This window comes from Nicotiana sylvestris, chromosome 4 (assembly GCF_000393655.2).
Source record: "Nicotiana sylvestris chromosome 4, ASM39365v2, whole genome shotgun sequence".
Taxonomy (NCBI): Eukaryota; Viridiplantae; Streptophyta; class Magnoliopsida; order Solanales; family Solanaceae; genus Nicotiana; species Nicotiana sylvestris.
In genome coordinates this window covers 171,550,393-171,575,036 of record NC_091060.1, presented here as the reverse complement: position 1 = coordinate 171,575,036, position 24,644 = coordinate 171,550,393, and the positions used below count along the sequence as shown (strand labels likewise).

General features: G+C 38.4%; 1 protein-coding gene across 1 annotated transcript; it reads right to left on the bottom strand.

The window, feature by feature from the left end:
* Positions 1-18,870: 18,870 nt before the first annotated feature.
* Positions 18,871-22,933, bottom strand: LOC104226053 (cysteine proteinase 15A-like). The gene is made up of 4 exons (XM_009777936.2): positions 22,429-22,933; positions 22,219-22,338; positions 19,464-19,707; positions 18,871-19,363 (listed from the first exon to the last, which is right to left on the bottom strand). Exons 1-4 carry the CDS (start codon positions 22,876-22,878, stop codon positions 19,080-19,082), a joined length of 1,098 nt encoding a protein of 365 aa, XP_009776238.1. The 5' UTR covers positions 22,879-22,933; the 3' UTR covers positions 18,871-19,079.
* Positions 22,934-24,644: the final 1,711 nt, after the last annotated feature.

Sequence of the window (24,644 nt, the reverse complement as noted above, 5' to 3'; positions counted from 1 at the left end):
GAAATCCTTAGAGATTTCCTGAATTTTGGGTGAAGCGGGTGTTCTTATGCTTTGAAAATTTCTCTGAAACTTGTTCCCCTTCTTTAATGGACCCAATCTTTCAAACACGGAGGTCCTCATAGGCGATTTTCCAAGTCGATCAAAGACATAAGGCTTGTTACAAGTGGCCGATTCATCTTCTACAGTTATATAATTGCTGCTCGCCCTTCTTATTGAAATGCGCATTGATGACGGTTGCTTGTATCCCAAACCTTCACATGGTTGCCTTATTGCAGCTTCTGATTGGAGCTTCCCTAACTTTGATGGCTCATTGGGATTGTATCCAGCTTTTACAAATAGCTTGTAAGCGTTAGGATCAAAATCTTCATCTGCTCGCTTTGTAGGGAGTTTCACATTCTGCCAATGATTTTGGGCTACAAACCCTGCAAGCAGCTTCGAGGACAACTTTACTGCCTCAATTCGTTTTACCGGAAGAGTTAACTCCTTTAGCGTCTTGGTTTGGAGATTAGATGATTCGCCCTCATCTTTCTTCCTTTTAGGGACATATTGGAGCACATGACTTACTTTCTTGCCATAAGACGCAATACCCCCTTTATGAGATTTATTCACGTCGTTGTGTACCTCATCAGTAACAGCTTTGGCTATATCAATAGTCACCTTAGCTCTTTTAGTTATGGGCTCGTCATTCTTGCTTTTCATGCCACCATCAGCTTTTATCTCCTTCACAATGTGGTTCTTCAAGTAGAACTTTGCATTGGCGAAGTGTGACTCAGCCTCGGTGAATGGCTCATCATCAGCAACTATCTTCTTCTCGACTTCACTTAGTATTTCAAACATTGATGGTAGGTAGATGGAACCACTTTGTTTTCATGTATCCAAGGCCTTCCAAGCGAGACATTGTATGAAGTATTTGCATCGATCACATGTAGCCATGCACTTGATTGTATATCTTCAATAGTTATTTCCAACCTGATCGCACCTATGGCCCTTTTCCCCCCTTGGTTGAATCCTTGGATCATCACACAACTTTCTGAGAGTTCGTTCATGGGAATACCAAGTTTTTTCATAGTGCGAATTGGAAAAATGTTCACTGAGGATCCTCCATCAACCAAAATTCGATTTACCTTTTCATCACACATATAGCCAATCAGATACAATGGATTGTTATGAAGAGTATCACCTAGCAGAAAATCGTCATTTGTGAACGTGACTTTTTCCTCACAAGCATTAACTTCTTGAGGAGTGGACTCGATCAGCCTTTCCAAAGATGGTGCCAACGGTAGGACATCACTCTTTTCTTCCCCTTTATTAGCATTGAAACAAGAGGCCTCAATACCCTCATGGAAAATCTTCGTGCAGAACCAACTTGGTAAGAACTCCTTCAAGGTCACTGGATGTCATGGCTTTTGAGGATGGTGCATCTCCACTTTTGCTTTCTTCAAATATTTAACTAGATTTTGTCTCCTTGGTATTTTCACCATCATTTTCCTTGTTGGTTGTTCTATTGATTCTTTTCGTGGGCTCCTTTTGTGGTGCCTACGATGAGTCACCAATGTCCAACCTTCATCATCATCAGGTTGATTGACTTCAACTTTATCGCTCTCCAGTAATTCTTCATCTTTACTTTCTTTAAAACCACATAATTTATTCGGACTGAATGAGCCAAAGGTGATAGAGACTTGGTTTGTGCTTGCTTTCTCATCTTCAAGCACAATCTTCTTTTCGCGGGCCAATTCCATGACTTTGTCCTTGAAGACAAAGCACTTCTCCAGAGGGTGGCTTACAAGTTGGTGATATTTGTAGTAATTTGGGTCATTTGTTTTCCCAGCTTTATTTGGTCGCTTCATCTCCGAAAGCTCAGTGAGATTTAACTTGAGGAGTTCTTCGAAAATGGCTGGCACATCAGAATCTAGGAATAGGTACTCTTTCTCCTGAATTTCTTTTAGAGTCAACGTTCCACTTGGCTTATCTTGAAAAGAAGTGGATTTCATACTCTGCTTCTTGCTCACCTTCGTCATGAACTTCATATGTGACGTGTTGACATTCATAGCTTCTTTGCTTTCAGACTTGGGTAGGAACTTGCCCCACTTCCTGACTTCTTGCTTGTCATTCCCTTTGCGAGGTTCATAGATAGGCAGCCTTTCATTTGTAGCGGAGGCCATGCTCAATTCCATGTCATGGGCATGAGTTGCAAGTTCTTCAAATGTGCCAGGCTTGATACCTTGCCAGACGTAGCGCAATCCCTAATGCATGCCTTGGATGCACATCTCTATGCCTGAAGCTTCACTAAGCCTGTCTTTGCAGTTGAGGCTTGCATTCCTCCAACGATTGATAAAGTCAATAACTGGTTCCCCCTTTCGTTGACGAGTATTTGTTAGTTCAATCATACTCACAGTACGTCTCGTACTATAAAAGAGATTGAGGAACTCTTGCTCTAGTTTATCCCAGCTATCGATAGATCCAACCTCGAGGTCCGTGTACCAGTCAAATTATTTCCTTTTAACGAGCGGACAAACTGCTTGATGAGGTAACCTCCATAAGTCCCAGCATTGTTGCACGTCTCCACGAAGTGCGCAACCTGTTGCTTGGGGTTACCTTTACCAAACAGTTGAAACTTTGGAGGTTGATAGCCAGCAGGCATCTCCAACATATCGACCCTTGCAGTGTACGGCTTTGCATATGTAAGGGAGGATTTGGCAGCAACTTCATAATTGTTCTTAATGGTTCCTTCAATGAACTCCTTCAGTTGATCGATTGGAATCATTCCTTCAGATGAAACAGGGATAGCCTTAGTGGATGCTGCTTGTCTTGGAGGAGAGTCACTCTCTAGAACTTCTGGGAGCTTGCCGGGTGCATGGGTGGATTCTTCTTCCATCAAGATTCCCACCATGTCTGTTAGTTTGTCAATTCTAGCCTTTTGATTTTGCATGCATTTGGTCAAACTAGCGATTGCTTCTGTCAAGTTTGCAAATTGTTCCTCCACGGATGAAGTATTTGTCACCATGGCTTGCATGATTGTCGTGGACGATGGAGAGTAGCATGGATTTTCACATAGATTGATCCTTGATCAGCTCACGATGTGTGGTGTAAGTGGGGAGGATCCATCACTTGAAGCATCATCTTCTTCTTTCACAGCAGAGTGCTTGGATCCGGAGAGGACAAGTAGAGCAAGACTTTTCTTGATCTTTTCAGCAACATCGCTTCCTCTTTCAGATGCGTTTGTGGAAGATCTTGCTCCTTTTGAGGATGAAGATCCGAAAACAGGGGTTGACGCAGACGGCACTTGGGGTGCTTGTTGTCCTAAAGAGCTTGCTTTGCTCTTCGTAACTGGTCTGAAGCTTCCAAAGGCAACATCGAAGATGCTTTCCACATCAGCATAGAACCTGGAGTTAGCAGCCTTGGTGGAAGTTGAACCGGAGTTGATTTTCTTTGAAGCCATTTTAGCGTTCTTGTATTTTGATTGTTGGAAAGAAGAGATGAGAGGCAAAGATAGTCCCACTGGGAGTGCCAAAATTTGTAACAACTAAAATTTCGTTCTTGAAAATAATAATCAAGACAAGAAATATATCGACAAAAAATAAGTATTTGTATTTCAATAATGTATGCGGGTTACAATCTTTGAACAATCTTAAGTTTAAAAGATGTAATCCTCTGATTCTTCTCTTCACTACCGTCAATTCGAGAGCTTTGCTTGTTCTTGAATTGATGGACCACTTATTATTGGGATTTGGCCACGAATGCGAAGCTAGGCTTTGATCACAAATGTGGAGGATGAAAAACTTGCGGCTCACCACTTGGAGATTTGGCCACGAATGCGAAGCTAGGCTTTGATCACAAATGTGGAGGATGAAAAACTTGCGGCTCACCACTTGGAGACGACGACTTCTTGCTATGCGGAAGATTTGCGAATCACCACTGTGGAGGAGAGCTTCAATATATATCTTTTTTCTTGTGTCGTTGGCCTTATGGAGACCCCCTATTTATAGTTGTAGGGGAGAGAACTTGTGATAAACACTTCGGAACTTGAATATTTGGCGACATTTGATTGGTCCTTACATTTGGCTTGGCATGCTACATCACTTATGCGCGTGGCATGATTTTAGTGGCCCTCGATTTGACTTGGCGCACCATGTCATTTGACATGTGGCATGGATTTTGGGCTTATCATTTGAAGTCCGACAAGATGAACTAGCCCAATTAACTCGGGCTATTAATTAAATCCATATACGTATATTGGATTTAAATAATAAATTCAATTATTCTAGCCCGTAATCATTGTTTGGGCTGACACGTCTTTAAATTTATCATGTGGTCCAAATAATTTAATGGACTTAAACTCAAATAAAATTCAATCGTCTACAAGTTCATTCGATCTTTATTGGATATGTTCACTAGTATTTTGTTGTGGTTCATTGTTCTACTCATTCTTATTAGTGGGATTTATTTATCTACCTTATTTTATAAAATTGATTTAGAAACTTTTGGTAAATGACGTTACAAGACGGTCAAGTTTGCTCCTTTAACGTGAATTTGAAAGCTACTCAAAGTGGCAATAACATTCTAAAAGGGAACTCAAATCTGAAAATTTCTTCCTATGAAACCACTTATAGTTTCCCCCAAAAGAAATCCACAGAAAATATACTACTTTCACATCTTATGTCCATTTTTTGAGATTAGAGTTGCATAGGAGTAATAGTTATAGTTCTCCTCTACCTTTCTTAGGTGTTGAGTTCAATCCTATTAAAAACTCTCACATTTTCTACCTTACTCTCTCCCCATACTATGTACAAGTCCACTCCCATCAAAAAGAGAAAAGAAATTGCAGTCCGTCCAACCACATTTTTGTATATCAGCTAAAAAAATAAACAATATATTCAGCCGACTATTTATGCAAAGATTCCGGGAAAAGAAAAAAAGGCTGCAGTGGCCCATTTATTACCTGCAGCCCAATTAAAGACCCAACATATAAACAGAGCAAGATGCTCCTGAACTACTCCTTATAATCTTCGTTGCCGATTACTCCTAATTTGACGGGCTATTTGCGTAAAAATCTCTTCTATTAATTACTCCTAATACCCAACTAATCATCCACATACGCAAGCAACTGTTAAACGATATAGCTAACTCAATATATGACAAGGAATTTATATGAATTATCCTTTTTGAACGAGAGATGCAACATTAAGTTCCTATTTGAAGCCTTCGAATTTCATACTCAAAACTGAAAACAAAGAACTTTGATAGTTATAGGAAATTTTTAAATTGTGTTATTGTACACGGTCAAAATATGCCTCAAGGAGATTTAACATGAAGTGGTATTACGAAAAGTAATGTGTTCAAGGTCAACTAGTAAACAGTGGGGCTCATAGCTGGATAGTCAATAACGGCCGAGGTCAAGTAACAAGAGTAATCGGTCAATAACTAGTTTTGTAATAGGATCTTTAGGAGAATATTCCATTGAATATTCCATTGAATATTCTCTATACTTGTACTTTTAGAGTTGACTGTGAGTATGTCTCATATAAATAGAAAAGGAAACAAAGGAAAAGGCATGTAATATCCATTTGATAAGAACACTTTTTGAGAAGAAGATTCTCTTTCTAGAAGGGATACAAATATTGTCTTCATTAAAATTCTATCATCCATTATTCAATATTTTTCCACCAGATCCGTAGTTCTAACATTCTAGGATTCGTCCTTCACTCATCACTGTCAGAAGGACGAATCATCCACCCCATTCAATATTGGGTGAATCTTTCTCCTTATTTACGTTAAAGCCATTTATTGTTATTTACTACTTGATATTTATTTCTCATTTCCCAAACCGTTTGGAACATTAAATGCACACCGTATTTAATCCCTCACCAACACTGTTCTACGTTATTTGTGTCAACCAATCATAAATTTAAAAATATTATAATTAACTAAATTTAATTCCTCATTATATAAAAATAATTGGTTTAGCCCAACATTTATGCTTTTTGGTCAAACAGTTACATCGCCTCTTGAATTTCTAAACGTAAGCCACTGGTCCTCCGTATTGAAAATATAATGGAGAGTCGTAGAAAAGAGGAGGTAAGAAGAAAGTGAGGATGATATCAGTTGTCTTCACTGAGCAACCTCAACTAGTTCCATAGCCAACTAATTCTCCATCTTGAATTGTTAAAACTCAACAACCAAGTCTGAAATTAGATTATCAATGCCGTTACTCCAAAAAAGTTGCAAAAAACATATATCCAACATTAGAAAATTTGAACAAATAGCTTTAAGCTCCCAGATATAAGTGTAAGCATTTATATTTGTGCGAATTTAAATCAATAAAATATGTGGACTATATTTTAAATATATTAGTATAAATAAATATTATGGGCTAATATAATTGAATTAATTACTTAAGTCTAATAAATATTGACTAGGTTAGCCCGTTCAGTTAGGCTACAAATGATGAGCCCACTTCATTAGGCCCAATATGTCATCTTCCTAAAGGCCAAGTTTGGTGTCACGTGTCAAATGACTTGGCACGCCAAGTCAAACGGAAGAGCCAATAGTATCATGTCACGTGTCAAAATGACAAGGCATGCTAAGTCAAATTAAAAGGCCAATGAAACTGCGCCACATGTGTAAGTGACATGTTCTGGCCAATCAAATGCGGCATTGTCACGCTTCAATCTGATTGGTCGAAAAGAGTTTGTTCTCATTACAACTCTTCTTTTTCACAACTATAAATAAGAGTCTTCATAACTCAGAAAAGGCACCAAAATCATAACAAGAAGTAAGAGAGAGCTTATCTACAAGTTTCAAGCTTCAAACAATCAAGTTCAAACTCAAGAAATCAAGTTCAAGTTCAAGAACGAAGAACAAATCAAGGTTCAAGGAGTACGGGTTCAAATCAAAGTTCGTGCTAGTTGAATTCGAGATCATCGTTCGTGAAAACGAGGACAAATTCAAGATCAAGCTCAAAGGTCCTTAAATTTATTTAGTGTTGGAAAGAAGAATCATAGGATTCATAGAGATTGTAACACTCATATTGTTTGAAATCAAGTACTACGATTGTTGCAATATTTTTTGGTCTCGATAATTTTTCTGACGCAAAATTTATTGTCTACAATAAGCATGGCGCTTTGATGTATATAAATTGAGTGAATGAAGTTACAATTTTTTTTAGAACATATAAGTGTTTGACTCAAAAGATATTGGAATCTTTTTGAATAAATCAATCAAAGAAAGTGAAGGAGTAAATCTTAGTCAGACATAATAAATTCCGGATCAAAGAGCTAATAGTGTAGATAATATATAGGATGAAAGAAATAAAGTCGATCTTATTGAAATTCAACATTGTGGCTCCCATCAATCAATGGGGGAGATAGTTTTACATGTTCTTCTACAGATTACTTCTCTCCTATGAAGATTACATGAAGAGAGCTCCGGAGAGAGAAAGGGAAAGATAGCCCCCCTTATCGAGGATTTTTCCCTACTATATATAGTCAAGGCATCCTTGCCATTTACTTGGTCCGACACTTTCTCGCACCAAGTGTGCCTTGGTCATTCTTTTAGATACTGCTCCTTCCGACTCGACGGGTGTCGAAAAGGGGATGTAGGGTGGGTTATGTTATCCTTTACTACTCGGTCACTTAGGCGGGACGTTGGTCAGCTCGACCGTGACAGTCAAATTTTGACCAATACAGTTAGTCCATCTGTCTGTCGGGGTTGTCCCCTGTCGGGCCTGGCAGACGGATCATGATTGCTATAAATTCGAGCGAAATCTGGCTTCTTGTTCCTCAGTTACGTCACTTGGGTTTTAGATGAGATGGCGGCGTTCTTTCGATACCCGTGGACCGTTGCGGCTGTTTCGGAACCAAAACATCGTTTAACATCAAAGTGTTATTTCGTGGTTACCGCCATTATGACACACGTTCCTGGGGAACTGAAATGTTTCGTGCCCTATCAAGTTCGATTAGCGACTCTTGGGTTTCGTGCTCGGGGGATTTATGTGTCTTATAAATAGAAGGAATTTATCATTCGATTGACACACTTCTTTGCCTTTTACTCGAAAGAATTCTGCTGATAGACTTCCTTCCTGATACTTCAAGTTTTCATTTGCCCTTAGTTAATTGAAAATTTTCATCCTTTTTTCCATTATCTTTTTGCCGCCTCATCTGGAAAAAATGGCTAGTGATTCCTCTCACACTGATCTCCCTGTTGCAATTCCGGCACCAGAAAATGCTGCTCAGGCCACTGGAGGGGTGGATGCGATAGAAGACGAGGAGGTCGCGTCGATAGTTGAGATTTTGCCTCGCCCTAGGAGGGAATTGACCGACTTCAGCAGTCGTGCCGGGGCGGAACCGGAGCCTGTCCCTTTTGTTATGAGGGAAGAAGACATGGCAGAGTTGAAAAATAGGTGGGGGATCCCTGGCTATGTCGACATGCGACCGACGGTAGGAAATGACATAGTTCACTTTGACCGTCCTGGGTACTGCGTATTTTACGCCTACCCCTTCCTTATTGGATACACACTTCATCTCCCTCTCCTAGTGGTATACTTCTGTTGTTTCTATGAGGTATGTCCCACCTAACTTTCACCGTACCTGTACAAGTTGTTCCTTATGTTCCTCAAGTTTGCGGAACTCACCGGTTGTGAGGTCACCTTGGATCACATGCTCAGTATCTTCGCCCCTCAACTCATCTGCGGCACGATGCTTCACATGCGTCCTCAGGGGTCGAAGAGCCTGGTGGTGAAAATGGACGACAGGACTAACCGTCGTTTTTATGAGAATTATTTCTAAGTGCGGACTGAACACATTGTGGCGGATCCGACGGGGTTCCCTAAGAAATAGAACTTTGCACGTAAGTCTCATACTTTTAGTAGGGGATATATCCGACCATTTTCTGTTACAGTACTAAACCCTGTTATGTCTTTGTAGCTGAGAAATTACCTCCTCCTCCTATCGAAAATATCCGTGAGTGGGTGAGCGCTATTCTCCCTCATACGGCAGGGGTCCGCATGTGGGCGGACTTTTATGAAATGTATGGGCGCAGGCCTCTTTCTGGTAAGATGTCATTTCTGTTTGGCGTTTTTCTCCTTTCCCACTTTGTATTCAATTCCTCACGTGCTGCTCATTGGTGTCAAGGAGGGTGCGGAGAGTGAGGGCTCCTCCGTTAGCTTTCCGGTAACCAGCCTCATCTACTTGCCCTATCGCGGTACCCACCGCCCGACCTTCGTCGAGGGCTGCTTCAGTTGAGTCTGCGGCTGTGATTACTCCTGCGAGGGCCGCTTCTCAAGCCGAAATTTTGACCCGTGTCGTTCTCCCGATGGGCGAATCTCCGCCTACTGGGGAAAGAGGGGCCATCAAAAAGACGGCGAGTGTAGTTCGAGACAGCACCCCCAATAGTGATTCATCTAGATGACTCTCCTTCTATGGGGTCTGGAGAGGGGGTTGTCGCGGCTCCCCCCGTGGGGACGGAACCAGCCTTTGCCTTGGCTCAATTAGAGATTCCAACCATTGTTAGTGGTCCGCAACCTATCGTGGAAAAATGTCAGGTTTCTGGGGCCGCCATTGTAGTTTCGGACGTACCCTCATCCTCCGCAGTTGGTCGTGCTTCCTCTTCCAATGCTGAATGAGGAAAAGGCGTGGTGGTCGACAATTACGAATCCGAATCGGACCTTGACCCCGATGATGTCAAAAAATTTTAGGAGGGAATTACTCACTCGGTTGTTCATGCGGGAGGCTCAATCCGTATTCTTGAGATATTTTTGTATGTCAATCTCCTGGGGGACACGGAGGATCTGGTGCCGCAGTTCAGCATGTTATGTTCCGCAGCCAAGAATGCGGCCATTCGGACCGTTCTCGATGTTGACTTGATGGACGAGGTGGTTGTTATGGGCTTAAGGGTATGTTACGCTTTCTTTCGCTTTTCCCTCGTCTTTCTTGATGATAGGATTCTAACCCGTCTTTTCATTTTTCAGATGTATATGGTGAAGGTAGAGAGCATTTGCAGGCCCAACATTCGGTCTAAGATTTTCTTGAAGATGTTGGAGAAATATTGTCGCTACCGTAACAAGTGTCACGAGATGTATGAGCGGCTAAAGGCATGCCCCGGTAATCGGGCTCTTGGTGAGGAGTTGGAGAAGAGGTACCAGGAATTGATGCAGGCTATCCGCAGCAAAAGTGTGCTTGATGAGAAACTTCGAATAAAGAACGAGGAGCTCGAGTTGGGCAAGGGGATCGCCGCAGAGTGCGAGCACCTGCAGGAAAAATGGAGGTCAATACAGTCGGAGATGGATTAGAACTTGATCAAGGTCGAGGCACTGAGAGCGAAGTGGATGGGGAAATTGGTTGGGCTGGAAGACAAGGTTTCTGGGTTGGAGAGCATCGAGAGTGCTTGGTCGGTGGCTTTGGCTATGACGGCGGCCTTGAAGAACACCATCCGCGTCCTCCAGTCCAAGCAGGAGTCGGAGAGAGCAACAACCACCCTGATGGAGGCAAGGCTTGAGGAGCGCATAAGCGAGATTGACCTAGAGGCATCGGTTCTGGGAGATCGGGTCGCAACACTGGAGGCAGAAAATAAGCAATTGTTGGCTCAGATTTAATCCTCCTCCACCGTCGTTCCCCAGCACATGCACGAGATTTGGGTTTACGCCGAAGCCCAGTGGGATATATACAAGAGTTTGTGGGAGGCGGGTAATTTGACTAAGGTTGCATATGAAGAGGCACGAGTGAAAGCGTGAGAGGCTCGCATCAATTGCGGATATGACGCGGCGACGCCAGAAACCAATGGGGGTGCGGACAACGAAGGAGAACTTCCCGGAGATGACAGTAGAGAGGGTGGCGATGATGATGTAGAGTAGAGGGATAGGGATATTCATCTGTTTTCCGTTTGTTGTTTTCTTCCCCATTTTTTTATTTGTAGTCGACTGTCGTTGCTCCTTTCTTCTTCTTTTTCTTTCTTTGTTGTTTGTTTTGTTATATTGTTGGCTTGGGCCGTATGTAATCTGCGACCATTTGCCCGGAGTTTTCGCTGTTATTTGTCTTGTATTCTACCCTTGTTTTCGTTTCGCGTGATTTTGGTGCGAGATAGATTCCTGCACAGCAAGTCCCGGTTTTTTGCACTTTCTGATGGTCCTTGGCCTTAGGAATATTTCGCACTCTCTGGCGATGACCTATGGCCTTAAAGGATGTTTACCAAAATATTAACTCGTCATCGTTGATCGAGATCGAACTCTTGTTTTTGGCGAAGGCTTTTGGCCTTAAAGGGTGTTTGTCACACCTCCTTTTCACCTACACACCCCCACCCCCACCTACACCCCCGGAAAGGTGTATATAAGGGAGTTTTTTCCAACTTAAAGTGACAATCGAAACGGGATTTATTATTAAAAGATTCAAAGTCGCCACTTGGGAGATTTATAGTGTCCCAAGTCACCGGTTCCAATCCCGAATCGAGGAAAAGATTGACTCTGTTTAACAGTCCGCGAACCAGAAATTCGGGTAAGGAATTCTGTTAACCTGGGAGAAGGTATTAGGCACTCCCGAGTTTCGTGGTTCTAGCATGGTCGCTCAACTGTTATATTGGGCTTAATTATCTGATTTTAGTACAATTATGAACCTATGTGCAGATTTTAGTTTTAACCGCCTTTATTCATTTTAGGAATATTGCAACGTTATTAAAACACGTCTTGAACCACGTCCCGACATATTTTATCCAACGTTGTTGAGATTTAGATTTGGGTCACATAATGCGCACCCGAGTTTAGGAAGGTAAATTATTAAAATAACGCGCCTAAAGCGACTACGCCTTTCAACTTTGCGAGGGCCATGGAAAATTCAACTAAATGTCATGCCTCGATTTCTAAGGAGTTAAAATAATTAATGGAGGGCCATGGGTTTTGAGATTTTGTTTGGCATGGCACGCCTCAACCTAAAGAACTATGGTGTTCATGATTAAGCCTACGCTACTTTGAGGTTCAATGCAAAGGTCTTTGTGGAAAGACATATGATTTATGCAACTTATTCAAATGAAATTGATAAAGTCGGGCCATGACTAACTTAACTCAACCCCAACGAATCAATTGCTCAAAACAATACAGATCGAACTTCAAATCCACACTGATTGTCGACAACATTAAATATGCTTCAATATTACAAAAATAATAGCCACAACATGAAAGCAAATCAAGTAAACGAAAGCAACGATTATAGGTTTTAATCTTTTTCCGACAAATGAGTGAATAGCAATCACATGTCATCAGACACATAATTAGCTCATTCAATCTGACTCAAATGCTCAACTTTGCACATAATTTGACATAGATTAAACAGGGATCAACACAAATTCAAAGCTCAACCTCAATTACAGTACCTTAACAATGAGAGATCAACAAGAATTAAGCTTCAAAACACCATATATTACGCAAAAATCAAACTCAAAGAATCCATGTGGATTGAGTTCGGTCAATCGTTTCCACAAGCACCTTATGTGCATAACTGAAGCTTCGTTTCTCTAAGCCCCCATAAAGCTATACCTTAGCCAAAACTTAACCATCGAATTGGGATTCAATAATCACCCAACAATAGCCATTAGCAGTTACACTCTCAAAAACAACAAAAATCTCGACAAGAGATTAACCCAACAAGAATAAAAATGTTGCAGAAGTTCGGGCAGCGGGGAGAAAGGAAGAAGTACCAGCGAGTATATTGAAATACAAGAGAGAAAAGAAATACCTGAGATGCTTGGAGCTCGAGCTTTCTAGAATTTCGATCGGCGAAGAAGAAGCAGTGGCGGAAAAGATGCTAACTATTCAGTCATCAGTTCAAACGATGCTAATTGAGATTAATGGCGATGAAGCATATACAAACCAAAATTAACAATCAACTGGCCGAGCAAATGAATCGGCAATTCAGAGCATCTGAAATTAAAGCTTCATTCAACTGAAATTTCAGCAATTACACAGTCATAATGAAGTGCCAAATGACAAAACTCGGACCGAATTTGCAACCTTGAACGGACGGAACTTCAGTCGGCGTCGGAAATCATCTTAGGCGTTAAGTCTGGTTTTGATGGGTGTGCTGGGAGATGACGGAGGTGGTGAGGCAGAAAAATCGGAGGGGTCGTTTGTACAGAAACCAACTGGGAGTTCCAAGGAGGGGGTCATTTTCTGGTGTCCAGTGACTGAGGAAGATCAGTCCATGGTGGGGAGGGGGGGTTCGGAGAAGACGACGCAGGGAGGGGGGTGTTTGTATTGTTCTGCGGTTGAACCTTTAGGTCTTAGTCATAGGTTTTTCATTGTTCTCCATATTCAGGGTCTGTGATTTTCATTCCAACAGAAGAAGGAGTTTCGCGTGGGGGTCGTTTTGAGAAGACGACCGGTGAGGTGGGGTCTTTTTTGAAAAGTTGCGTTGATTCCCTAAGTGTAGTCTAGGGTTATTTTAAGACTAGTTTTGGTTATATATAGAGGGGTTTTTAGGTTAAGGGGTATGGGCCTAGAACTTATGGGCTTGAAAATTATGGGTTAGGTCCAAAAATTAGGCTTAAAAATGGGTTGCTAAAGCCCAAACTTTATTCTTTCCCTGCGAACGAGATTAAAAATACGGTCACATTTATTAATTAATCCTACTATTCAAATAATTACTAAAATAAAACTAACCATTAAAACAAACCTATTTTTGGTATTTTCAAATATCATATTAAAATAAAAATACGATACTATTTTTGTATTTTTTTTAAGATAAAAAATGACTACAAAATATTAATGAACCTATTTTTGTGATTTTTTATTTTCTTGTAATAACATAAAGTAAAAGAGTCAAAATTACTTAAAATATCTATATTATGCCTAAATTAAATATTTACGCGCTAAAATATGAAAAATCTTGGGGAGGGTCAAAAATCACATGTCTAGAGTGTTATTTCGAACTTATCGAAATATTAACCTGTCGTCGTTCGATAGAGGTCGAACTCTTCTTTTTGGTGAAGGCCCTTGGCCTTAAAGGGTGTTATTTCGAACTTGTCGAAATATTAACCCGTCGTTGTTCGATCAATGTCAAACTCTTCTTTTAGGCGAAGGCCCTTGGCCTTAAAGGGTGTTATTTCGAACTTGTCGAAATATTAACCTGTCGTCGTTCGATCAGGGTTAAACTCTTCTTTTTGGCGAAGGCCCTTGGCCTTAAAGGGTATTATTTTGAACTTATCGAAATAGTAACCCGTCGACGTTCGATCAAGGTCGAACTCTTCTTTTTGGCGAAGGCCCTTGGCCTTAAAGGGTGTTATTTCGAACATAACAAAATATTAACCCATCATTGTTCGATCAAGGTCGAACTCTTCCCTTTGGCGAAGGCCCTTGGCCTTAAAGGGTGTTATTTCGAACTTGTCAAAATATTAACACGTCGTCGTTCGATCAAGGTCGAACTCTTCTTTTTGGTGAAGGCCACTGGCCTTAAAGGGTGTTATTTCGAACTTGTCGAAATATTAACCCGTCGTTGTTCGATCAAGGTCGAACTCTTCTTCTTGGCGAAGGCCCTTGGCCTTAAAGGGTGTTATTTCGAACATAACAAAATATTAACCTGTCGCCGTTCGATCAAGGTCGAACTCTTCTTTTTGGCGAAGGCCCTTGACCTTAAAGGGTGTTATTTCAAACTTGTCGAAATATTAACATGTCGTCATTCGATCAAGGTCGAACTCTTCTTTTTGGCGAAGGCCCTTGGCCTTAAAGGGTGTTATTTCGAACTTATCAAAATATTAACCCATCGTCGTTCGATCAAGGTCAAACTCTTCTTTTTGACGAAGGCCTTTGGCCTTAAAGGGTGTTATTTCGAACTTATCGAAATAGTAACCCATCGTCGTTCGATCAAGGTCGAACTCTTCTCTTTGGCGAAGGCCCTTGGATTTAATGGGTGTTATTTCGAGCTTATCGAAATAGTAACCCGTCGTCATTCGATCAAGGTCGAACTCTTCTCTTTGGCGAGGACCCTTGGCCTTAAAGGGTGTTATTTCGAACTTGTCGAAATATTAACCTGTCGTCAGTCCCAGTTTTTGGAGAAACAAACATTTTCTGGAGAGTCCTAGTTCGTTTGACATTGCTAGAATCAGAGGGTGCAATGTCGGAGAATACGGAACGTTGCTATTTCGCTTAGGTTCATTCTGTGCACACATTGTAGTTTCCTTGTCTAACTTATGCCTTCTGGCTTGGTGGTGTCACCGGTGGGCGGTATTTTGGTTGTTTTGGAGTAGTTTTTCGTTCTTTAATTGAGATGTTTCTTTACTCTCTCATCCGCGCGGTCTTTGTGTTCCTGCTTGAGCAAAGAGAAGAAGGTGAGTTAAAATGATACTTTCCTTACTCCCACCCAGTGGTCCGATGGAGGAGAACAGGTTGGTAAGGTTGTTCGTCTCGTTTGGTATCTCGATGGTTGATGGGGCGAAGATTTCTAGATTTGGTGATTCTACTCGTCTCTCCTTCCCCTACCAGGGACGGACCCACCTTATAGTAAAGGGTACAGTTGAATCCGCTTCGTTGAAAAAATTAATTATTTTCTGTGTTAATTTCTTCAGAAAATTATGAAAGCAGACAATATAATAAAAGATGAACCCACTTGACACAAGGAAATTGTGGAGCAACGGCAAAATGGGTTCAAAGTGGGTGTGGACATCACTAAGTTCGAATCTCTGTGGGAGTGAAAACGTATTTTCTTACCTTAGTTTTTGTTTGTAAATTCTTATTATGTTAAATTTCTTACAGTTATAAGTTTTTTTTTAAGTTGGTTAAATATTTTTTTGTTAAAATTAATAAATTTGTTCAAGTAAAATTTGTTAATACATATAAATAAAATTCTAAAAATTAAAACTAATTATAGTAGTTTTTTTAAAAATTCCCAACTTTGATTAAAAAAGGGCGTTAATGACTTTATTTTGAGGTCACATGATGAACAAAACTGAGTAGTGTGCAGATTCTATTTAGTGGTGCCGCTTATACAAATCGCTACTATGCTTTTTAACTGAACCCGCTTGTATAAAATCCTGGGTCCGCCACTGTCCCCTATCGTGTTGCGCCTTTGCTCCGCGTGGGTTGGGTTTTTCCTTAGCGCTCTTTTCGGTGGGTGATCGTATTTCTTGTCTTTGATTTGGGAGAGACTAGGAAATTTCACTAAGAAATCCCCACAGATGGCGCCAAATTGTTTGACTCAAAAGATATCGAAATCTTTTTGAATAAATCAATCAAAGAAAGTGAAGGGGTAAATCTTAGTCAGACATAATAAATTCCAGATCAAAGAGTTAATGGTGTAGATAATACATAGGATGAAAGAAATAAAGTCGATCTTATTGAAATCCAACATTGTGGCTCCCATCAATCAATGGGGGAGATAGTTTTACATGTTCTTCTACAGATTACTTCTCTCCTATGAAGATTACAGGAAGAGAGCTCCGGAGAGAGAAAGGGAAAGAGAGCCCCCTTATCGAGGGGTTTTCCCTACTATATATAGTCAAGGCATCCTTGCCATTTACTTGGTCTGACACTTTCTCGCACCAAGTGTGCCTTGGTCATTCTTTTAGGCACTGCTCCTTCCGACTCGACGGGTGTCGAGAAGGAAATGTAAGGTGGGCTATGTTATCCTTTACTACTTTGTCACTTGGGCGGGACGTTGGTCAGCTCGGCCGTAACGGTCAGATTTTGACCAATACAATAAGGTCAGAAGTCTTACTTTGGTTGTATGTGCGTCCTTATTTGATCTCTTTGTCTGATTCACTAGGTTGCATGTCTAAATGATAGTGAAGAAACTATAGAAGGAAAAGTTGTCATGCTCATTCAAAAAGTACTAGGACGGTATCAAAGCAGAAAATGCTTACTTTTCCTTTAGTTTGCTAAATGATTCCTGAGCGTACAGGAGTCAATGTTAAACAAGTGCTAAGCTGTTGGCATAGTAAGGGGATGAAGAAAGTGAATAGGAAGATTTGGAGAACTATTCCGTTAAGTTAAGCATATTTTTTATTTGGCTCGAGAGAAACAGAAGATACTTTGTGGGAAAGGAAGAGTAGATGCAGTCAAAACCTATGAATGCCTGGTTGCTGTCTTGTTTACTTCTGCTCAAAGTACTTTTACTTGTTCTCTAGTTGCTGTCTCGCTTTATGTCCCTCTTTACATCCCTGTTTGTTTTCGAAATAGGGGAACATGCAATTTTTTTACTAGCCAAAAAAGAGAAAAACAATAACCAAGCAAAGTTTTAAAAATAAAATTAAGGACAAGGAGAAAATGGGTTTGATGTTCCTGTCTAATCAGGCTGGATGGAGTTCTCTACATCATCCTTTGGCTCAATTGATGAGGATGATAATTAAATATCATAGATGTTACAACTCAAAAATTTATTTGTTCATAACTATTGGTGTAATCGGGCATGGATTTCTTCCAATTTTAGCGTCAGTAGAGGTTCTAGAGGTACACAGCAGCCAAAGATCGATCTGCGCCTGGGAAAATTCCATTTGAATGCCAGTTGATTACCAGAAGGTTACAATGGCGTCAATTACAAATTAGTTCATATTAATGCGACACCAAATGTGATTTATAAGTCGCATTTGAATAATGCATCTTCAAAACTTCCTAGTTTCAGCTGCTTATTTAAAATTTTATAGTTCAACTGTGATATTTTGATCACCGAACTCATTGCACTCTATGCTTTGTGTAAAAAATGCGGAGTTAAATGGAAGGGTATTTCCCGTATGGTTACAGAACTTTACCTATGATAGTGAAGTCAAAAAAACTATCTTTTGTCATATTAAATTGAAGTCACAAAATTTTATCCAGTATAACAGTAAAATCACCAATTGAAGTTTATAAAACTCTTTAGTTGAACAGATATTGTATCGGCCTCAGAGCTTAGTCTATTCTAAGAAGAATCCTGACTCCGTCTATATTTATGTCTTTTGCAGCTTCTGTTTCCGTTGGGTAGGATATCTGTGATGATCTATGGGTGTCTAGCGTCAATTTTATTCTGTGGATTACATACATCATTTATGATACAGACAACCTAATCAAACGCTACACTTACTATGAATTCATTTGGGCTGCAATTGCCTTGTATCTAGACGTTATCAATCTCTTCCTATCTATATTGACTTTCTTTTACCTTCATTCTCATTAGAGGTGGCAAAATGGTTAAAAGAAAAGAGCTATCCACCCATATTATCCATCAAAAAATGGGTTAGATAATGAACCATTTAAAAACGGGTCGAATATGGATAAAGAACTATATTATCCACTTAGAAAATGGTTCATCAAATGAATAACCAATGGATAACTAATGTGTTTAACTTTTATATTTGTAAAGCCTTAGATTGGAGTTCCTCGAGTTTGGAAGATTAGGAATTCTCTCCTCAGTAATCATATTTAAGAAGCCATAGATAATATGGATATCTATATTATCTGCCGGATAAACTTGTTTTTATCCGTCTCAAATATGGGTCGGGTTTGATAATTTATCCGTTTTTTTAAATTACCCCTTGCTTAACTTCCTGTAACGAGAAGGTCATTCCAGATAGGCTGCTTTTGCTATTACGGAAGCTTTTAAGAAAAAGACCTTTCCTTTATGATATGTTGCTTTATGATCCCGCTCATACCGACCCGACCCTACCGTTTGCCCCCTAATTCTTATATAGATCTATCTAGTGGATAGCACATCACTCAGTGCTGACATCCGCCAACAAATGAGCTTGAGGCATGTTAATAATCAACTTAACATGGTCAAAATTTTCGGTTTATCAAGTTAGTATTTGCAGCAAACTTCATGATTAGAGGTGCATGCTTCATAAGTCAGAACTCTGAAGCAATGCACTAATGTTCAATAGGATTTGGAAGAATAAAAGGAATAGAGACATTTCGAGCAATCAATATACAAACAGCTTTAAAATTCGAACTTCATTTTTGCAGTATAAACTAGAGAAATACAAATCCCAATACGTGGTTTGAAGCACGATAATAAAGTGCTGGTGGAATCTAAGACTTGAGTTCACAGTACATTTACTGAACGACATATTTACACAAATTAGGATAATGTAGTAAAACCCTTGATCACAGACAACATTCCTGGGATAAGTTCATCTCACAGGTTAGGATTAGTAGTATGGGCAGCAGTCACAGTAGAGACCATGGCATCAACTCCACAGATATTGTGACCCCTGCAAATCTTGTAATATCCATGCTCTCCCCAGTTCTCTCCCCATGAATTCTTGATGATCCAGTAAGCCTTTTCCTTGAGTCTGATAGGAGCAAAGCCATGAGAACCATAACCTACTAAGAGCACTCCGTGATCCTGACGCTTGAAGCAAATTAATGGGCATGAAACTCCTCCAACATATGTCTGCATCCAAGCAGCGTTGATCCCCACTGCGTTTTACACAACAGGAAATATAGTAAGTTTTGTTGCCTGCTCTCATTCACATTGGGAAAAAGAAAAGTTCAAGTTGAGACTTTAATGGCTAACTACCTGCAAGAGGACCATGTTTAACCAGGTTGGCAGCAATTTGGTCTTCATCAAGACCAATAACACTGAAGTTAGTCACAGCTGCAGCAATTTTGCTCTTGTCAAAGTGACATTTGCCATCCTTGCCAGTGTAAGGATAGTCTTTCTCCAGTTGAAGACCTCCAGCTTTCAGGGTGTACTCAAAGGCAGTCGTCATAAGACCACCACCGCAACCTGCATCACAAGAATCTTGTTGCTCCGAGTCACACTGCAAAAGGCAAAAACATTGATTACAGGGTAACAAATACATGTAATAAGCGGAAGAAAGAGCAACAATAAGATCCACAATCAGTTACACCAGCAAAGGTAATGCTTCTGTTCAGCCTCAACTAAATTCTCTACTAGGTTTATTTTTTTATTTCTATGTTATTTCTACTAAAATAAAAAACTTATTTAATTCAGAGAAGCGTGAAATAATGAAGAATAAACAACATGGAAAAATCCTATTTTCTTTCTGTCTTAACCACTGCTCGCAACCACAATTGTACACTACATACAGGCAAACAAGTTTTAATTTTTAATCCTTCCCACGGTATAAAAGCAAATTGTTTACCCTTTGAAACAGATAACTAGTTTTAGCAAGAAATAGAGTCCAACATAAGGGCATCTCCAACCTTTACCCCATTTTTGGTCCTATTTTGGGGACAACTTACTCCAACCATTCCCTCATTTTTTTCCCCAAACTTTTTTATATTCTTCGCTCTCTTCTATATTATATTATTATCTTTCATTTCAATTTCATTTTTTAATTTTCATTAAACAAATTCCATCTTTTATTTTTATTAATTTGTAATTTCCAAAATTAAAACAATTCCATAAAATTTTAAATAATATAATTTGTAAGCAATTATTATAGATTAACTAATAATTCAAATAAAAGTGAAATCATTGCGATACAAGATTAATTAAATACATATTACATAACGATAAAATTCATTCGAAATACTAGATAAATATTCAACTTCAACCTCTAGTATTCTCTCATAAATGATCTATTAATGCATTACGAAGTGCAAAATGAGCATCTTTGTCCTTAATTCTTCTATGTCGAAATAAAAATTCTTGAAATCGTTGATTTTCATCTACTGCCATTTCTACATAAAAATAATAAATGCATGAAAATTAATTTATCAAAATTATACACCAAAATTAAGATATAATATTAATATTATAAAGGCATTACATAAACATAATTAGGTATATATAAAGAGATAAATTAAAAGAATAAATAATAAAATAATAATAAAAAAGTGATGAATAGTAACGGGGAGAAGAATAGTGTACCCCATATTTGAGGGAACACTATTCATCCCTCATTTTGGGGACAAAAATAGGGGAGGGTTGGAGCTAAATTCCTCCAAATATTTCCCCCATTATGAGGGATGGGGGCAAGGTTGGAGATATCCCTCAGGAAATATTTGGGGGAATTTTTAACCCTAAAATGGAAATGAATAGTGTTCCCTCAAATATGGGGTACACTATTCATCTCCCCCATTATTATTATCACTTTTTTATTATTATTTTATTATTTATTTTTTTAATTTATCTCTTTATATATATACCTAATTATGTTTATGTAATATCTTTATAATATTAATTTTACATCTTAACTTTGGTGTAGAATTTTGATAAATTAATTTTCGTGCATTTATTATTTTTATGTAAAATTGTAAGTCAATTTTATTATAAATTATAATTGTACAAAAAATATATAATTATCTCGAAAATGAATGGTGCAAATATAAAATATTAAATGTTATTTTATTATTTATTTTTTTAATTTATCTCTTTATATATATACCTAATTATGTTTATGTAATATCTTTATAATATTAATTTTACATCTTAACTTTGGTGTAGAATTTTGATAAATTAATTTTCGTGCATTTATTATTTTTATGTAAAATTGTAAGTCAATTTTATTATAAATTATAATTGTACAAAAAATATATAATTATCTCGAAAATGAATGGTGCAAATATAAAATATTAAATGTTGCTAAAATTGAAAGGTGCGGATATAAAATATTAGATATTGAACTGATTTCACTTTTATTTGAATTATTAGTTAATCTATAATAATTGCTTACAAATTATATTATTTAAAATTTTATGAAATTGTTTTAATGGAAATTATAAATTAATAAAAATAAAAGATAGAATTTGTTTAATGAAAATTAAAAAATAAAATTGAAATGAAAGATAATAATATAATATAGAAGAGAGAAGAATATAAAAAACGTTTGGCAAAAAAAATGGGGAATAGTTGGAGTAAGTTGTCCCCAAACTAAGGAAATCCCCATTTTGGGATCAAAAATAGGGTAAAGGTTGGAGATGCCCTAACAATTTACACATTATATATGATTTGCTTCAAGAAATTTAACCCATAATTGTTATGCTGCTTCAAGAAATTTAAGCTATTAGCTTTTGCCTTACACTTCGGCAGCACCAATATATAGATACCTAAAAAGCCGTAATTTTTAATCATTTTCAAATAATCTGGAGCTAATTTATAAACCCCTTTAAACAGATAACTAGCTTTGGCAAGAAACTTCAATGATATACATACAAAGATAAGCATAACAATTTACCCATCATAAATTCTCAAAGCAACAGCAGCAACAACACATCATTAATCGCACTCAAAACATAGATATAGAAACTTAAATAATATTGAACCGATCAAATTTAAAAAGTCAACGGCAAGAGAAAACACGAACCTCATGGTCACAGTCCACAAGCTGCTGTTCACTAAGGCTCACCAACTCTCCCGTCGCTAAAAAGTGAGCTCCTTCCACCGCTCCTGTTGTACTGAACGACCAGCATGAACCGCATGAACCCTATCATAGTCAAATTCAACCACCAATAAATATAAGTGGATAATCAATTAATCATATAGTAGTAGAAAAGTATATCTACAAAAAAAAGACCTGATTTTTTACGCCGGTGACGGCGCCGTGGTCACGCCAGTCATAATCAGCTGGAAGATCGGAAGTCGGGAGGATTGGAGCTTTTTCAGCGTTAAGCTTAGGTTTTGGTTTGTGAAGTCCGAGGTAAGTCCGGCGAAACTCCGACGGAGTAAGATCGGAGAACTTCGTAATACCGTGTTCAGCAGAAGGGTCAAGGAGCTGATGACGCCGGGCACGGCGGAGGTTCGCCTTGAATACTTTGAACCTATGGTCATGTTCCTCCTCCGAAGCGTAGATCTTTCCGAACTTTGACTTAAAAAGTGAAAAGTGATGTTCGGCGTTTAACAGATGACTGTCGTCGGTTTCGGTTTCGGACACGACTTGTCGGATCAACGGATCCTCGTCGGAGAACGCTATCGCCGACGAGAAAAGTGCGAAAGCGAGAAGAGATAAGAGAAATAGACGATCCATTTGGAGAAAAAGATAAAATGAGTAAAGAGGAAGAAAGGAGGATATTTTTTTTCGTTCTTGCTCAGCTAGTTGTGTTTATATTGGCTCCGAGAAAATGGTAGGTGCGTAAACTAGCCGTTGTGATTCCGACACGTGTAACTTTAACCCCATGATACGTGTGCTACTGGTATAGCATTATCTTATTTGCAAGTTGATAAGAGGACTATTTTAGCAGAAAACAACAAAAGAGAGGTTGCTTCTGTCAGTCGCCAATAAGTTTAGGGGTGTACTGTGAAATATCCATTATATCCTTTTCATGAGGTTCCCATTCCAGGGATGGAGGACCCACCTTTGATTTTTTTTTATTTTTTATTTTAAAGTATTTTTGCCTTATCTTGAACTTGAAAACTAAAAAAGAATCTTTCCTAATTTATCTCCTTCTAGTGTGGCAAGGAGAAATCGTCAATATGAAAATCGAATTTTGCGGGTCAATGATGTAAAATAGGAGGTTTTTCCTATCTTAAAATAAATATATTAAACTGTATTAAGTACGTTGTTATAATGTCAAAATATGTTTTAAATGACATTTTTCATGTATTAAGAGAGGAAGAAAAAGTACCATAATTTATATATGAATAATAGTCTACCAACAACTTGAATTAAGAAGTAACATTTTAGACGACAACAACAACAATAACATACCCAGTATAATCCACGAAGAAGGAACATTTTAGACAATGAGAATTTTAAGATAAATAAAAGTAAAACGAAATATATTACGTTGTAAGTTTAGCAAGCAAGACAAGAATTATAAAAATGTTCATATTAAGATGGATATGATATTATACATGATTTTTCCCAAGAAACTATATATGATTAGAAAAGTTCTCAAGCAAGACAAAAGGGGCAAATAATGCACTTTTAGAGACAAAGGAAAAATAAAAAAAGGTCGCATGAGATGATTTCTTCATGTTCTACCTAAATGCATCCATCTATATGTCTGATGCTAAGATGATTGAATGTGCTAAAATATGAAGGGTAAATTTATATCAAATGAAAAAAATATACAATCTCTTGGAATATATGAGAATATAGCGAAAAAATAATATATAAGTGAAGTAAAGTGTCGATATATGCAGTATCAACTACTCCATTAGGATTAAGGTTTATTAGGACACATAAATAAGGTATGGTATTTGACATGTGCATGTCCTTTTAGCTTTAGTAAAGATTGTATGTCAGATGTAGGAATGCACAGAGGCGGAGTCCGAATTTGAAAATTGTGGGCTTGGGATTCTAGTTCGTTTATATTACTGGGTTCTAAATTAATAATTTATATATATTTAGTAAATTTTTTAAGATAAATACATATTTTGGACCAAAATTAGTGGGTTCAGCTAAACTCTCAACTCCTATGCTAGCTCCGCCCCTACAATGCATTAACGAGTTAATCGAAGAATTCTTAATTTGAAGTCGTGTCCTAAAAGAACAAATTATTAAGCATTGAGATCAAAAAATGCGAGACGGAGGAGAAAAGATAGTGAGAATTCACATGCCTAACTATTATTAATTGAGAATTGAAGAATCATTGTTGTTGTTGTGGCTTTATGTACACAAATATATATTGGCAGTATATTTAAATCTTTCATACAACGAACTTATAGAAATTTCATAGCAACATCAATTGAAAAATTGAATGAAATATCAAAAGATTAAGGAAAAACTTAAAAGATAGAAGGGGAAATACCAAAAGAGGCACAACGAATATCTTAAAAGGTACTTTCTCA

What these genes read in the sequence shown, in the direction of transcription:
- LOC104226053 (XM_009777936.2), bottom strand. Translation starts at nt 22,878, where the DNA reads ATGGATCGTCTATTTCTCTTATCTCTTCTCGCTTTCGCACTTTTCTCG. An exon ending in TCACCGGCGTAAAAAATCAG is followed by an intron (nt 22,339 to 22,428) that starts GTCTTTTTTTTG and finishes TGACTATGATAG; the next exon opens with GGTTCATGCGGTTCATGCTG. An exon ending in TTGTGGACTGTGACCATGAG is followed by an intron (nt 19,708 to 22,218) that starts GTTCGTGTTTTC and finishes TGCCTTTTGCAG; the next exon opens with TGTGACTCGGAGCAACAAGA.